The sequence below is a fragment of the Coloeus monedula genome, assembly GCF_965178545.1.
Source record: "Coloeus monedula genome assembly, chromosome: 26".
NCBI classification, from domain to species: Eukaryota; Metazoa; Chordata; class Aves; order Passeriformes; family Corvidae; genus Coloeus; species Coloeus monedula.
In genome coordinates, this window is record NC_138806.1 from 6,642,539 (window position 1) to 6,659,295 (window position 16,757).

Below are 16,757 nucleotides of genomic sequence, written 5' to 3' on the forward strand. Positions count from 1 at the left end.
CCTAATACACAGGAGGCCGAAACTTAGAAAGAAGGTTAAAAAATCTGAATAAAACTACATAGGAAGCAGGAAATAGCATAAAAGGATGCAACATTCCACTTTCAAGCAAGTTCAGAAAATTGCCTTAAAATTTACAGAGTTTCAGCAATATGGTTCCATGACTCAGGTGTTAAAATCCATTATTAACAAACCCTTTTATATTTTCTCCATAAAAATAAAGGAATATAGGGACACTGCAGTTATCCATGTCAACAATATATGTCTGTTGAATAGCAGGATACTGGGATTCCTCTAGGACAGAATAGTAGCGAAGTTGCAGGTGGAGAAAAGGACAGAAGTAAAATTACTATTGCTTTAACATACTTTAGTGAGGACAAGAAGTCAGGAATCTCATATGGATGTTTGTACAATCATGCTACAAAGATTACACCTTCAGGAAATTACCACAACGGGACTGTGAATGGGAAGAGCAGAAGGGAAAACACACCTAAAAGTAACATCTCTTACTCGGCTACTGGAAACAAAAATGCTTCGGCGCAACAGATTTAAATTACATTTTACACTGCTAGCAACCCAAGGGTTAAAAAAAGGTTCCTTTTAAATAGTAGATTTCGTAATTCCTATTTCCCAAGTTGTCAAAAAAACATACCTTGTCAAAAACATACCTTTTTCCAGCTGTACTGGGACTTTGGCCTGCTCTGGTTCTTGCCTTTCTGCCTTGCTAAGATCCCACAGACCCACCCCCAGCACTAAGAGGGAGCTGGAGTTGCACGCGTTGCACATGGAAAGAAACTCCAAAGGATGGGAGCTGGACCATGGGTTTACAGCTACACATGGTCACGATATTTTTTCAGGAAACAGCTTTTTTCCTTCATTTTGTTAGATTTCCTTGATGGAAGCCACTGAGATAATTTTGATTATTTTTATGACTATGGAAATTCTCGCCTGATGCTGAGTATCAGAGGCTGCACAGAAGGCCACTGATGTCCTTGGCAGACACACTTGTCACCTGAAACAGGCAGCAGCAACGCTCACAAGTGCCTTTGCATCTGGTGTCTGCCATGAATCACCAGATGAGCCTTCAGTGACTGGTATTTAGCTGCATTTTTAATTACTGCTCTTTTTAGTGCTGGTGAAAGGTGCTGATTGGAAGTTCTGGAGATCTCTTCCTGAAAACAAACTGAGTCAAGGGCATCCTAAACTCTCCTCAATACCCTCAAGAATGAAATATTTCTGACTCTTCTTGGGTAAGCAGAAGAAGTACAGCTGCATCAGAAAGTGCTCTGTAAGTGCCACACAATTCCCTGGATTCTCTGCAAAGATCAAGAGAAACTGGGACAGTTGACAGTACCTTGCTCATTGCTTTCCATGTCCACAGAACAGTAAGCACAGGCTTGCTCTGGAATATTGGTCTGAGAGTAGAAAGCAGGAAACACGAGTTAGAGAGCATTTGCATTACCAGACAGGAGAACAGCATGCATTTGAGGTGGTGGGACCACTTTGCTATGGGCAGTGGGAAAACTCAACCCTTGATAGCACTTTGATGGGACTGAAACTGTGCAATCTGCTGAGCCCAGAGCTTGCCTATGCTGCTGTCCATCTCTCCAGTGCGTCTGGAAAGAGTTAAAACACCACTAACAAGCTGGCCAGTTCAATGTTTTAGGCTGTGTGAATCTACAGGCAGCAGCTGCAGTTCTTCTCTCACAAAATTTAAGTTATCTGAAGAATCCAGGCACATGCCTACACAACCAACCCGGCACTGCCATCATCATGTTCCGATGGTAAAGAAGAGGATTCCCAAACACCACTAAGCTCCTAAACAAGGAGGACTCTCTGGGGGACACGCAGCACTACATCCCTTGGGTTGGCCTCACAGGACAGTGCCAGTTTCAGAACACGAAGCTTCAGTTTAACATTTACAGTCTTGTCAAGTGCTCATGTTTTTGGCTTTCAGTAGAAACAAGTGAGGGTCCACTACGATGACCCCAGTTTTGCATTTTGGTGATGGTCATATTTAACATTTTCTACACAACATAGACAAATGCCTACCCTACAAGGGCTGAGGAAAAGATGACTCTCCTCCTCATTTTACCAAAAATATACTTGTTAAAGTGCCATCTGCAAGAGAACAAAACTGACACACTCAGCTCTTAATTTACATTGACAACAAGCACGAGAACATCTGTGAATTCCGTACACCAGACTCCTCCCCTCACCTGGTCTCCGGCAGGCTATGATCTACACTTGAGACTGAGGCAGCTTCTCATTGCACCACCAGGCGAAAATAGATCTTTTTACTATTATCCAGAACATTCAGGAGAGTAATTACCGCTAAGTTTTGAAAGGATCATTAACTTTGACTTATGAGAGGCAATGCCTCCCCCGTTAAATACATTTCAAGGTTTCATAAGGAACAACCTGTTTTATCAGTCTCCTTTCATATAATTTGAAACCACTGTGTTTTCTTTCTAAATAGATTGTCAAAGCACTCAAATCCTTACCTTTTAAATCCCTGCACACACAAGTAAAATTCCCACAGATGCAAGCTACCATAGCCCCCCTCATTTAGACAATTCACAGAGTTGGCACACTACACACTAATTCAACATTCAACCTGTTTGCTGCAGGTTTCCGCCTCACTAACAACTTTTACATCATCAGCAGCTCCTGGCTGAGAGACAGCAGGTTGCCCACATAATAGTAGGAATCTGTGGAAAGCTTGGTTTAAACAGAACCTAACAACCAAACAATAGTTTAGCATCTTGAATTAATCAGCTGGAGAAGTGACACAGAACTACTTAACTCAGAAGTATTTCTGTCCCAGAATCAGGCTGGCCTGTACCAACAACAGCACGTGCTTTTCTGCTTTGCTTGCCTCACCTGTGTTCAACTCTTCCCTTAATGTTACTTTCTACTCAAAAAACATGAGGTATTTGCAAGCAGTTATTCTGCATTCTCTGCTTGTGCAGTAAGCACCAAATAACAGAAATTAAATATCAAAGTATTTCTTTTAATGAACTTTGGGGAAAAATAATGCTTATGGGGGCTCTACACCCAATATAATTGAATGCCAAGCAGGTGAAATGTGATGAACTGTATCTTTCAATTCACAGGCTCCAGTGACAAGTGTCAGGGTTTGTTTTATCTTGCAGATGAACCTAGCCCACTGAGCAGAGCATTCCCTCCCTGTCACTGGGTCAGCAGCTGCTGGCAAAAGGGCACCAAAGTCTTTCCCTTCCTTGTCTATATGGAAGTGCCATTTGTACTACAGAACATCTCGCCCATGAGGACTTTCATGTCTTCTCACTCATTAACCTTTCAAGTGACTTCTTTGAAGTTATTTTAAGTATCATGTCCCTGTCCCAAAACAGTCTCTAGTGATTTAAAAAATGTAATTTCATGTGAAGAATGACCATGGATTATGCCCAAAGCAATATGCTGTAGATCCAGAAGGTATCCCAACTGGCTAAACAAACAGGATAGAGACTTTATTTAGAATCCACTGGAGCCTCCAAGATTCCTTCACTTGCCTTTGATGCATTTGGAATAAGCACACAATTCCACAAATAGACTTCAAGCAGTTTTATGGATGGAAGAACTGACACTGGATCCTCTTTCAGGTCCCTAACAGGATTGCTTTCCAACAGAAGCAGAAGCTACCTGGCTGTTCAGACTATGAGTCTCTTTATACAAGCTCTGTTCTCATCATCTTAGTGTTCATCTTTGACTTGTGCCATCTGTACAGGAATAAACTTTGAAGCAAAAAGGGGACACAGAAAGTACTAACATTGCACATAATTCCCTCTTAGTAACAGCATGTTTTGCCTGCCATTTGTAATTAAACAGAGCATGACAAGCCTGTGAATGTATTTCAAATGACTCCTAAAGCTGTGAATGCCATTAGCTGCTCCTGCTATGAAAACCCCAATTTTCACTTCATTCTGCAGAAGTTTTTTCCAGTTTCAGACGAAGTGCTGTTGTAAAAAGTGGTAACTAATTGTTTGGCTAACACAGCTCTGATGCCTAGCTAAAGCCTGTCTGTGGAACACACTACTCTCAGTACTGCTGCTAATAAGAAAAATTGACCTTCAAGTCAAATCAAGCTTTGTCAGAAATTCCACAACTGAACAGTGTGCCGCTGACAAAACATCAGCTTGAACAGTGTTAGAGTCTCTTGGTTCTCTGCTATCAAAAGGAGTGATGGAATAAAGCTGTCCCTAATGAATTCCCATCAAATTCCTGAGGCAATGCTTTTCTGAGCTCCACGGTGAGAAGCAGCCTGCAGAAGAGTATTTCTCTACGTCCAGAATGACAAAGCTTTGCAGATTCTGTTCTGTATTTGACAGTGTTCTCATGTCAGCTTCACTGTTCCACAGCAATTGCTTTCCCAACTTGCCTTTCCTGCATAGACTGACAAGATCCAAGTTTGCCAGTGTCCTACTATTTATAAACTGCCTCCAGTTGCAGGTGAATACTCATTAGGTGGAAAGAATTTTGATGGTTTCTGACATTTACGTGGAAACTGGGCTGCACACCCTTCCAGACCAGCTCTGGCTGTCATGTCTTCATTGGAGAGCACTGCAGAGCCTTCAGCACAGGACCTGTGTTACAGTAAGACTTCAACAAAGATTTTTATCTTGCCTAATCCAGTCAGCTTTCATCGAACAGTATTATTGTAGAGTGATCCACTGTTCCAAACAGAAGCCCTCTGGGACATCCCCCAAAGTCAGGAGGATGACAAGTCCCGAACCTTGGCCTCAATGGCACAGTTTCTTTCCTTCTAAATCCACCTTTGTGCATTGCATTAGGGAGTAATTTCTTTCAAACAACCAGCTTTCTTTTGGATAGCAGACCAGCTCTTCTGACTTGTCTCGTTCATTCAACAAGACCTGACAAAAGCAAATACACTTCACAAAAAGATTGCTTTGCACTCCCTTCAAGACCTCCCAGAAACACAGTCCAAACACAACCTCCAAAGTACAGCCTAACCACAAAATCTTGCTCATGTTATTTGCCAATCAAGCAAGCTAGAAAGTGTGAAGCCATTTTATTTTGATTTAGATAACGAGGGGAAGTAATTTGATTGGAAGTGTCAATCCCAAGTCCATTACAAATACATTTTTTCAGGAGTTGTTTACCTCCTGGGAGCTCACGTCATGCACGTATCTTCTTTCTCAACCTATCACTGCTCTGTTTGCTAACGTGACTGCAGCATACACACAGATTCAGTTAGAATTTAAAAAGACCTACCATAGTAACAACTGCCTTGAGCATCAGAAAAGTGTAAAGAAATTGTGCAACAAGTACTTGTACTTCACAGCACCAGAAAATTCTGCCCAGGACACCAGATACAGGGAGCCAAGGCAACAGTTAATTCTGGCAGGCCTTTACTGCCAGGGAGCCTGCAGTGTTACTGCGGTTTGTATCCTTGAACAGGTCCTGCTTTGGACATATGGAAGTGGATCACATATCAAAAGTAAGAATTAGGGACAAAAACCTTACTCAATAGAAAGTTAGCCCAATATATAAAAAACATACAAACGTTTAAACAGTTTAGAGGCAGCAACAACAGGAATGATAAAGATTCCTGCCAAGGTGGCTGTTAACATCATCGTCTTTTTCCCCCCACCTTGTTTTGCACCTGCATCTATTAAACTGGTTGATGTGCTGCCTCAGCTGGCTGACAAACACATGGACATATGCAGCAACTTAAAAGCCTGCAAGCTTATTAATACAGTCAACAAACAAATATACAGAACTTTTACTGAGGGAAAAAGAATTCAACAAGAAAACCAGAACCCAGAAGGTCCAAGAGGCTCAGCACGTCTCTGCATTTTAGAGTCTTGAGAGACAGGAGACCCCTGCCATCGATTCTTGTAACAGTTTCTTGTAACAGTAGATGCAAAGCAACAACAGATACTGGCCACTTGACTGGTGGTGTTCTTACTTTAGAGGGGAGGGGGAATGACACAGCCCTGCCTCACTGTGCATGAAGCAGAAAAGTTAGACTCTGAGGATCTCCAGGCAGTTGTTGTAGCAGATGGCTATCCAGTCTGGCTGGGTGGATGCCCACTGTACATTGTTGATCTCTCCCTCAGCTGTGTAGGCCAGGATCGGGTCCTCAATGGCACGAGGCATTTGCTGGATGTCCCAGATGAGAGCCTGGTGATCATCCGCTGCACAGAGACAAGAAATGCAAGTACAGTCAGAGTATAACCATATCTCCATACGTGCCAACTACAGGCCTATAGCCTAAGGAGCCAGAAAAGATATGGCTGTTCCAGTCCTGATCCACATTCAAGCCAGTTACAACAACACAATTATGCTCCAACAAAATAAACTTGGATCATTATACATTACCCAGGACAGAGCTGATAAACAAATGACCAGTGGAACTCCTAACAGTAGAAAACATTTAAGAACTGGACTGCAAAAAAGCTAAGAAGCCTTAAAATAACACAGCATAGCCAGAGCTGATGCACAGTTTGGGTACTGGGCTCATCATTTCCACACAATAAACTCTAGTAGGTGTCTATGTCTGTAACATTTTAGGAAAGTCACTAATAAAGGGCTGCTAAACTTCAAGTATTCTTTAGCAAAGGCAGAGAACTGCATAAAGTTTAGGATGAAGAGGATTTTGCAAATGCAGCAGAAGACTGAGATTCCCCTGTAGGTCACACTTACCTGCTGTACAGATGTGGCAAGAAGAGTGAGGTGCCCAGGCAATTCCATTTACACACGCTCTGTGGTTGTTTAACCTGGCAACAGGGGTGCAGGGAACTCTGACATCTAGAATCACAACCTTCAGAAAGAAAACACAGCTACATTAATAAATTGCATTTTTAAAAATTAATTTATTCAAAAGACTAAATATTTTGAGGTAAGACTATAAACATGGCTCTTTCCTAAAGGATGTGGTTGGCAAGCAAGCCCTGTTCCTAAAGAACAGCTTCCAGTTGGTCAGTGTGTTGTACCTCCAAAGAACTCAGACCTCACAAGGTGCTTGTGAGTTAGGCCACAGTGGCAAACAAATTGTGCTTCCCTGAAGCAGCCCCGGTAACAAACTAAAACTGAACTGGGAAAGAACAAGGTGACTAAAACACCTGCAGTTAAGATTTTATGTGAAAATTATTGCCCAGCTGCTCACAGACTCCTCTTAAAAATCAGCTGAAATATATACAAGCCATAAAGCTCAAGTTTATTATGCCAAGGTCACTTCTTTAACTCCTTAGTGCACTAAGAACCGGTCTTTAATCATACCTCGGGTACTGACACTGCCCCTTACCTTACAATACCTGGCTACAAATTAGCACCAAGCCACCTCCCCCAGAAAATCACCAACAGCACCGAGGGGAGCTGAGCTGCTGCATTACCTCCATCCCATCCATGGCCATCGTAGCCAGATAGTTGGGATCCTGTTTGTTCCAGCAGAGACGCAGCAGCGGGTGGTGCTGGGGGTCCTCGTAGATGATGGTGCTGTGCTCCAGGTGGCGGAGGTCGAACATCCTCACCGAGCCATCGGCCCCCACCGAGGCGAACATGTCCCTGCCCCCGCCTGCGCGGCTGAAGGCGATGTCGTAAACCTGCACAGAGCACAGCCTCAGCTCCACACCTGCAGCGCAGGCAGGGACAGCACTGTCACATCGTCTCTCAAATACTTGATGGTCCCTGCAACTGTTCAGTTATTACACTTGCCAAAAGGAGGAAATACATCTTTATGTAATTATAGTATCACTCACTGAAACTAAAACGTATCGATTTTCCACACTTGGGGATTTTTACATTGAAAAGTAAAACGTTAAATTGAAAGAATTTTGCAAGCTGTTTATTGCCTTCGATATCTGGTTGATTTCAAGTCTAATTTGATGTTTTACCTCATTTTTCTACAATATTCTGGAACACAAGCTGGTAAAACAAGCATGTTCTTAAGTCAAGAGTCTATGATGAGTAAAAAGAATTGTTTTGATAGCCAACAGTATTTAGGTACTCAAAACTGAATATAATCTTAGAAAAACTGTATGCAAACTTACATAAATGATCTTTTTGAATCATTAGATTGTTCAAGAAAAAAGGAGGAAAATGGAGAAGTTCTGTTCCTTTTCTACTGCTTTAAAAAGATGCAATGTAAACAATCAAAATCCCCCATCACCTCTTTGTCATGTGCAATAAGCTGGGTCTTCACGTGGCCAGACACCAAATTTACTCTTCCCAGAACCTGTCCTGTCTCCAGACCCCAAATAGTGCAGGTTGTGTCAATACTAGAGGTACCTGAAACAAAACCACTTCTATTAGCAAAATTAATATTGTCACAAATGATTTAATAATTTCCTGGATTAATGTAACATCCCCTGACATCTACAGATCAAAATAGAACAGTATAGAATAAAATCAAGAATGTCAAACAGCCAGCAGTCTTCCATGCATTTAAACGACCCAAACCTTTTAGCTGCAGAAATAGCCTTCCACACAGGAATAAAGTGTAAATAGCTCATGTCTGCTTCAATCTACTCAGAGGCCTGATGCAACTCTGAGACCAACTGTCCCATCCTGTACATCTCTTGTGCATGTGAAACCCCAAATTCAATCAGCGTTGTGATGGCGTGTTATTATTAATTGATTGTTGCTGTGGACTGAAGGTGGGGTTAGCAGTAAAGCTCTTAAGAGATGAGAGATGTAACACACGCACACACACAAAAAATAATGTAGTAAATAATTACTAAGACATCTTATCACTGTTAATCTCTAGGCAAATCCCCCTGACATAAATGGCTGTTCTCTTCTGGGAAACGAACCTCTGGATCAGTCATCTAGGATTCACAATTTGTCCCGTAGGCTATAATTAAACCTTAAGCGTTCAGCCCCCTCTTCCAACTGAATTAAGGACTCCTGGCTCTCCTCCTGCTGCTGAAATGGCTTCACAAAACACACAGCTCAGTGCAGTTTTATATCCACTCCAGAACACTCTAAAATAAAGTCACAGAGCTGATGCACATCCTTACTCAGCACTGTAACAACAGCTCACCAGCCCTGAAGGCCAAGATTCCCTATCCCCAAATGTCCCTCGCCCAACTTGAGTGACCCATTCTGCACTGGACAGGGCACCTTTCAATGAAAAAAAAAAAGTCTCCATGAGATGATTGTTTTTATTTTTAAATATAAAACAACAGCAGTTTCTACGATGCAGCAGTCTGTGGTTAATTATCAGATTAACTAGTGGACATGATGTGACACAGCAGCAGTTACAGCCCAGACTTCATCAGACTAAATTCAAAAGTGTGCCAAAAACATAACGTTTTGTCAGTCTCACCTAACAAGTAAGGATCCACTTCATTCCAGTCAAATGATGTCAGTGGAGCACAAAAATCCGAGTTCTTGTTGTTGTTCAGCAAACACTCCAGACGGGTCTCAGTTTCACCCACCTTTAGAGAAAATGAAACGTCTGACTTAAAAAGCAACATCAACTGACTTGTTCCACTAGCACAAAACATTAGGAGTTAACCCCAGGTTTCTTTCCTCTCAGCTTTATATCCTACAGCTCTGGAAAACACAACCACCAACTCCATTTTCAATAAGCTGATAAAGACAGCAATTACCATGATAATTCTGCTTCTCCTATAGTCTTCATATAGTCACATTATTGTAGTGAAGAAAATCTTGTCTCGAGTGAAAAAGAGATCAATATGTAACACAATTCATGTCATGGTTCATCTTTTCCTAGGCAGGATTTACTCACTCTCCACACTCGCAGGTAGTCACCGCTGGTGGCCAACAGGTCTGGGTAGACTCCCTTGGTGTCTGGGATCCACATCAGCTTTGTGGTGGGGTAGGGGTGATCAAAGGTGTTCCTGCAAATGAATTCTGAGCTCTCTTCATCCAAACCAACAAGCTGCACCTGTGAGAAACCATATTTAAAAGAAAGCATTTTATCAAAATACTAATTTCTAATGATAGCGTTAAGACTGAGTGTGTTTCAAGACATCCTCTGTCACCTCAAGGACAATATAAAAGGATCATCATGTTAATGAAATGAGAAATCGTTAAAGCATTGCTGGGGCACATAAGTGAAGTATCCATAATCACCACAGTGCTTTGATTTCAAGAGATGATCCCAAATGAACTGAAATCCAATCCTAAAGGATTAAAGACCACCCTTTTTTTTCCACATTGCAAAGCCCAGTTTAAATCACAGACTTAAACTGCACAAACATTATTCGAACTCATCCTTAACTGAACCGATACTGACAATGTCATCTTCAGAGAGCAAAACGAGCTGTAGTTTGCACAATTAAAGTGCATATTATGGAATTCTTGGCCATAACCTTGCAGACTGTGATAGATCACACCAGGTAGCTGGCAAGCTTTTTCAGCACCACGTGACCCAAAATGTTCTGTCACAAGTGCATGAAAGACTCATAGATCAGTCACATGAGGGAGGAAGAAGGTAAAACAGAATTCAAACTTAAAAAAAAAAAAAAAAAAAAATAGGGAAGCTAAAAGGGTTATTCAAATGTTTTGTGTGAACAGACCAAGAAAGCAGGTCTGCTGCAAGATTCTAGGTAACTGAGTTCCAAATGAGTATTTTTGCACAGTGATGCAACTGGGAGAAGGGCTAAACTTGCCCCGTTGCAAGAGTGATGCAAAACAGAGCAAACAAGAAACTATCTCCACACAGCCTGGTCATGACAATACCTGAAGTAATGCTTGAAGTCCCAGACATGATGTTATTAGAAAAATATTGACACGTCAGAAAGTGTTCAGAGAACAAAAGGTGCTGGGAGGACTTGTTTAACCTGCAGTGACTACAGGACACAAACAGGATGAAAGTCCCACTGTGTGAAATGCTGCTCAAACACAAACATTATGGGGACGACTCACTACAATTAGTCTGTAAGCTGCTCACAGTAGGAACTTCCTAGTACTTTCCACACAGCAGCTGCCTCCTGGGAATAGTAGCTTAATGGATTTTTTCTAAGATGTTTATCTGAAAAAATCCAAAATTCATTCTTATCCTGGGATAAGCAATTTGTCTAATAAACTACACATTTCAACTAGATGGGAAATCTATCACATTTTTCCCCCATAACACAAAACCAACAAATGCCTCAGTGGATGTTAAAATCTAATTACTTTGCAGTTTTATGAGCTCATTTAGAGATGCTCTTAAATGCAAACCTTGTCCCCCAACAATGAGAAGCTCCATTCTTTCCACCCCATAACAAACACTAAAAGATGCAACCAAGTATGCTTCCAAAAACTGAAATACAGTCCATCACGCCCTCTCTTTATTACAACTACTCCTTATTATCCTTCATACTGTAGTATAAATCACTCAAAAATCTCCCAGACTTCTGAAGTGATTGACAAATAGCTTTCTAACTCCTTTAGGGATCAGAAATACTAAGCGGATTTTACAAAGGAAGCAAATTGTCCTTGGTGATAGAAAATCTTGTGGCAAGGTTAGGATCAGAAGACAAATAACCTCTAATCATTTCTCCTTTGCTTATGCTGTTTTCCACTCCACATGAGTGTATTAATCCTACACAAAGCAATCAACATCCTCATCACCAGAAGCAAATCTCAAACAGCAAAGGATCCCCTTTCACTGGTTTAATGTAAATATTCCTGCACTTCATATTCACATTTAACCCCTTCTCAGACCTAAAGATGAAGCAACTCAGCAATCCAGTATCTCTGCTCTTTGACATGTTTAGGTGCAGGCTGGGTTAGAGAACAGAAATTGTATTATGGTCAGCAGAACTCCTGCCACTGCTGCAGCTCAGGTGCCTGCACAGCCTTCGGAGCTGGAGCAGCTGGCGGTAACTCCGAGCAGGAGACAGCACTCTGCCTGGACACCGGAGCAGAAGGAATGCTTGAGAAGCTCTGTTCTTTCCAAATATTCAAATATTCCAAATATTCTTTCCAAATATTTCCAAATACTCTGTTCTTTCAGCATATTCAAAGCTGGAACTCTTCTTTTCGGACTCGATCGCACACAGTCATTACAGAACCCCTCTACTCATCCTCTTGTGCAGGCTGAACATGAGGGGATGGAACATGGAATTATTTCCAGGATGCCGATTATAACAGAGCCCTGTCTCTCCCTTTTGCAAGTGAGGCAAGAATGCTGCTGCACGAAGGAGTGTCTGAGGTCCAGCCTAGGTAAGACTGAGGTGATGCCTATGGAAAAGTACCTGTCAGTCTGGATACAAACTGAACCATTCTACATCTCCCTGTAAGTCTTTCCAGTGAGAAAATGAGGATCAGCGTGTTCAATCTCAACTAGTTTTGTGATTATGCCATGCCAGTAGCTAGGAATGCTAAATATTTGTTTGTTTCTGCAACACTTCAAGATAGGAAAATTCACATCTAATTTTAGCATATTATAATCCAAGCATTTATCAACATAAAGGATAATTGCAACAGTGCATGTCAGTAAAGAAGTGCTTTTAATCAGCATTCCTTAACTTCTAAAAAAAAATCCTGTCTCCAGCATGATCCAAAAGAATCAGACATAGCTAAACGATGCAGAATTTGGTAACAGCTTCTTTTTCTTACATGGTTGGAGGAACAGTAGCTTAAAACCCCCCAAAACCACAACCCTCTATCTAATTAGTAACTATCCAAAATGACATTTCACAATTATTTTAGGGTCATGTACAATCAGAAAGATGTCACAGCACCAATTAATCTTCCCCGTGCAATCAATTTTTCTTTGCAGCGCTAGATCTTACAGAACAAATGACCTTCTGGCAAAACAACTGCCCTGAACACACTCTGTCTGAGGGAGGAGGTGGAAATCTGGGAAGCTCCTGGTCAGAACCTGTCCATCTGCTCCAGTGACGGGAGCGAGCCGTGTACGGCACAACCTCTACTGTCTCCTAAACTGGATTCCAGTTTTGTCTTGCAGAGAGATCCCAAAAATCAGCCTTTCCTGGTGTTTTCCACAGATTGCTCCTGATCCATGAAGCCACAGCCAGGAGCATGTGGAGCATATTTTAAACTAAGACCTATGAACACTGTTCCCTCCCATCATGACACTGATCCATGAGGGAGTACAAAGGCCAACCACAGTTTTCCAATCCAAGAAGTTTAAGAAACACCACCTCAAATTGTTTAATTCTTCCAACCAGAGCAAGGCATCTCTCTTCTCATAGCAGTGATTTGATCAGTGAAGGTATACAAGCTGAAACAAAACTCCTTTGGGGTTCAAACAGGTCTTGGCAACCAGCTTCAGTCTGTGCCACAGAGCACATTAGTGTGATGGCTGACAGGGTTAGAGGTGTCTGGGAACTGGGGATCACAGTAAATTAGGGTCTGGCAGCCAAGAGGTTTGAGTTCCCCACAAAAGAGAGGTGTAAACAGACAGTTCATGTAACCTATAGTACTTCAAATGCTGGTAATTTCTACAGAAACAGAAAATTAGAGAGAAATGAGACAAAAATCTCCCACTCTTTCGCCTTAATTCCCTCCCAGTAAGCACTTCTGCAACAAACACTTGAGTCTTTTTAAAAGAAATCCTAAACGATTAATAAGGAAAAGGTATATCCACTTATTTAGTTGGACTTTAAGCAAACTATACTATTCCAGACCATTTTTGTTACTATTGAAAGAAAGCCAATTATAATATCAGGAACAGAAATGTTACCAGGACCTTGTCAGAAACCTTGAAGAGGAGAGTGCAAAGATTGTGAGTGTAAAGAGAAAGCCAAAATGAAAATCAGTTTTCGTTATCCTTTTAATTAGTGCAAACTGTACCTATAAGTGTGTTTTGATGATAGAAGCTGCAATATAAAACATCTCAACCATGAAGGACAAATTATATGCAGAAGGAAAAGACTACACATATACTCTGTAAAAAAATCTTACATTTCTGTTAACTCCAGAAGTCAGGCTAAAAACTCCACTGCTCCAGGCCCTTTGCTGTACAGTATCATGGACTATTTAAATGGGAACCTCTCCTTTTCCCCTTTGCTCCTTTGGTTATACCATGTTCACGGACAGGAGCTGGAAGAGTTTCCAACAACCGAGCAGGCAGCACAGTTTTACAGGACCTGTCCAAGGGTTTCCAATCTGGAGCGTGGAACTATTCCCTGAATGTTTCACCACCCTCTAAAGGGCTCAGCACAGCTGAGAGAGTCATAGTAAGGCACCACTAAAACAGTGCAGATACCGTTTGAATACTCCCAAGAGTATTCTGGTCCCCAAAGCAAAGGAGACAACATCAATGCTCTGAGCAATAACACTCGCAATTAGCCAAGACAGCTCTCTGTTAACTGTCTTCCTACAAAAAGCACAAAACAAGACAACAAAAATACAAAAAAATCACTCTGAAATATCAGATACACAAATTAAGGTTATATTTCACTGCACTGATTGTACAGGTTTAATTTTTAATCATACATCATCTTTATTTCTACAGCAGCAGCAGCATCCAGACTTTTCTCATCCTCACACAATTAGTTTCCAGCTCTTTACACTACACAGACCTCACAGCACGTGGTGCTTACATGGACTGAAGTCAACAGAACCATTATTCCTGGAGCCCAGAGGCCAAGAGAAGCCCTGGGTAATATTTACAGACAGTGATAATTTACATAGTCCTACACAATTTCTGTCTGCAACAACTGTGAGTGTAAAGGGTAGAAGAGAGGAGTTGACTTGGTGGCTTTACACTGGAAGCTTGAACTGAAAAGCAGATCTGACCACACTGTAACTGAGAGCAACCCCAGGGAATGCTCCAAACTTAAAGAGGTATAGGCAACGTAAATGTATAGCCCCTTATTAATCAATTGTGCTGCCTCTAAACAACAACTGTTAGCAATTTGCTATTTTACCTTCTCAGAATACGGACTACAAAAACATTTTCAAGTTGGTCTTTAAACAAATTGGAAGTTTTCAAGCTCAGGCCCTGCCTGTCCCCAGCAGCATTCCCAGAAGCACAGCACTCTCCAGGAAAAGGAGACAGCTCTCACACAGAGCTCACAGTGCCTGAACTACAACGTGCTCAGCAAAACACCATGTCTAGGACTGCTGCAAGGGCAGGGATCTAACCACTCTAAGAGATGTCACCCCTGTCACCACACCCTTGCACAGAGCCCTATCCCCAACATCAACTTTTTGACAGTATTTTCCACAATCTCCATTAAACACCTTGACAAGGCTACAAAGCTACATGCTATAAACACACCAAGCTCTATTGGCAAACCTTCAGTTTCAGAGAAATCTCAGGATGCTCTGTAACTTCATCCATCTCTCTTCTATTTCTACAAATTCCTTATACCAGACTAGCACCTTGAAGTCTGTTCAGAAGCGACTGCACACGTGTTCTGAGAAATGAACACACAGTCTCCATTACCTGCGTGACATTCTCCACTTACACTCTGCAGGGAAACAATGAAGATAAAATCTCATGCCTCAGTACACCCCTGTTCTCCGGGAAAAGTACCCAGGAATCACTGAAAGTGGTTTATATACTTATGAAAAAAGTTATCATCATACAGAAGTCCTCCACAGCAAGAAAGTACAATGAGAACAGCCCATTTCCAACACAGTCTCAGACACCCTGTACACCACAGAATCATACAATTGCTGGGGTTGGGAGGGAACTCTCAAATTCATCCAGTCCAATCCCCCTTTCTAGGCAGGGTCACCTGAAGCAGGTGATGCAGACACGTCCAGGTAGGTTTGGAATGTCACCAGAAAGGGAGACTCCACAACTTCCTTGACCAGCCTGTTCCAGTGCTCTGCCACTCTCCAAGGAAAGAAGTTCCACCTCAGTCTGAGGTGGAACTTACTTGTATCTGTATGCATATATATGCACAAACTTTAGTCCTGGGCATGAACTTTCCTTTACATTGACCAAAAAGCCAGATATGCCCAACCCCCGGGGACCTTGTTTTATTTCTACGGCAGCAGCATCCAAACTCATCTCATCCTCATACCTTTAGTTTTCAGCTCTTTACACCACAGAGAACTCACAGCATATGGTGCTTATGTGACTGAAGTCAACACAATCCTTATTGCCGGAGCTCAGAGGTCACGAGAAGCTCTGCAGCAGCGTTATCCCCAAACCAGCAGCACCCAGGGCTCCTCCCGCCACAGCCCCGCAATGTCCCATCAGCTCCGGGCTCGCTAGGAGACCAGCCTGGACCTGGCCCAGCGCCTGCACCTCGGGGGGCACCTGACAGCTTTGCACAGCTCCGGGCGTCCCGGACAGGGCGGGCAGGAGCCCCCTCCCACCCCAACCCCGGGATGAGCAGGGTCAACCCCTGCTCTACCCCAGTCCCTGTGCCCACCGCTGCCCACCTTGTTGTTGTACTCCTCTACGAAGCTCCCCAACGCCAGGCGGAACCGCTTGTCGGGCCGGACGCTCCAGTTCATGGCGTACACGGTCCAGGGCGCCTCATATTTGTAGATCTCCTTCCGCTTCCCGTGCAGCGACATGGCTGGGCCGGGGGGGCCGCGGCCTGGCCCAGAGAGGCTGCGGGAGGACCCGGCTGGAGCAAGCGAAGAGGCGAGGCGGGCCGGGCCGGGCCGGGCCGGGCCGGGGGGAGGCTCAGCGCGGCCCCCGAGACGGGGAGCGAAGGAGGCACGGCACGGCCCCCTGGGTGTCGAGGAGCGGAGAAGGCTCGGCTCGGCTCCCGGAGCGGCAGGGGAGGCTCGGCTCGGCCCCCGGGGCGGCGGCGGGGAACGGGGAGACCCCGGCTCGGCCCCCGGTCCCGGCCCAGACCCGGCGGCGGCAGCGGCGCTGAAGCCGT

General features: G+C 43.2%; 1 protein-coding gene across 2 annotated transcripts; it reads right to left on the bottom strand.

Annotated features, from left to right (window-relative positions):
* On the bottom strand, nucleotides 1–16,757 carry DCAF7 (DDB1 and CUL4 associated factor 7). 2 transcript variants are annotated; one of them, XR_014227098.1, is made up of 8 exons: nucleotides 16,306–16,757; nucleotides 9,734–9,892; nucleotides 9,308–9,419; nucleotides 8,150–8,268; nucleotides 7,374–7,583; nucleotides 6,685–6,802; nucleotides 5,948–6,176; nucleotides 1–4,889 (listed from the first exon to the last, which is right to left on the bottom strand). XR_014227098.1 is itself a non-coding variant. In XM_082297365.1 (7 exons), exons 1-7 carry the CDS (start codon nucleotides 16,441–16,443, stop codon nucleotides 6,004–6,006), a joined length of 1,029 nt encoding a protein of 342 aa, XP_082153491.1. In that variant the 5' UTR covers nucleotides 16,444–16,757; the 3' UTR covers nucleotides 1–6,003. The 2 variants fall into 2 exon arrangements, 1 of the variants encoding a protein (XP_082153491.1); XM_082297365.1 differs by having other exon boundaries at nucleotides 1–6,176.

Bases quoted from the DNA above. Each gene is read 5' to 3' on its own strand.
- DCAF7 (XM_082297365.1), bottom strand. From the start codon at position 16,443: ATGTCGCTGCACGGGAAGCGGAAGGAGATCTACAAATATGAGGCGCCC. The intron at 7,584-8,149 runs GTGATGGGGGAT...TGCTCTGTGCAG, and splicing joins TTATTGCACATGACAAAGAG to GTTTACGACATCGCCTTCAG. The intron at 6,803-7,373 runs GTAATGCAGCAG...TTCTTTCTGAAG, and splicing joins TGGCCATGGATGGGATGGAG to GTTGTGATTCTAGATGTCAG.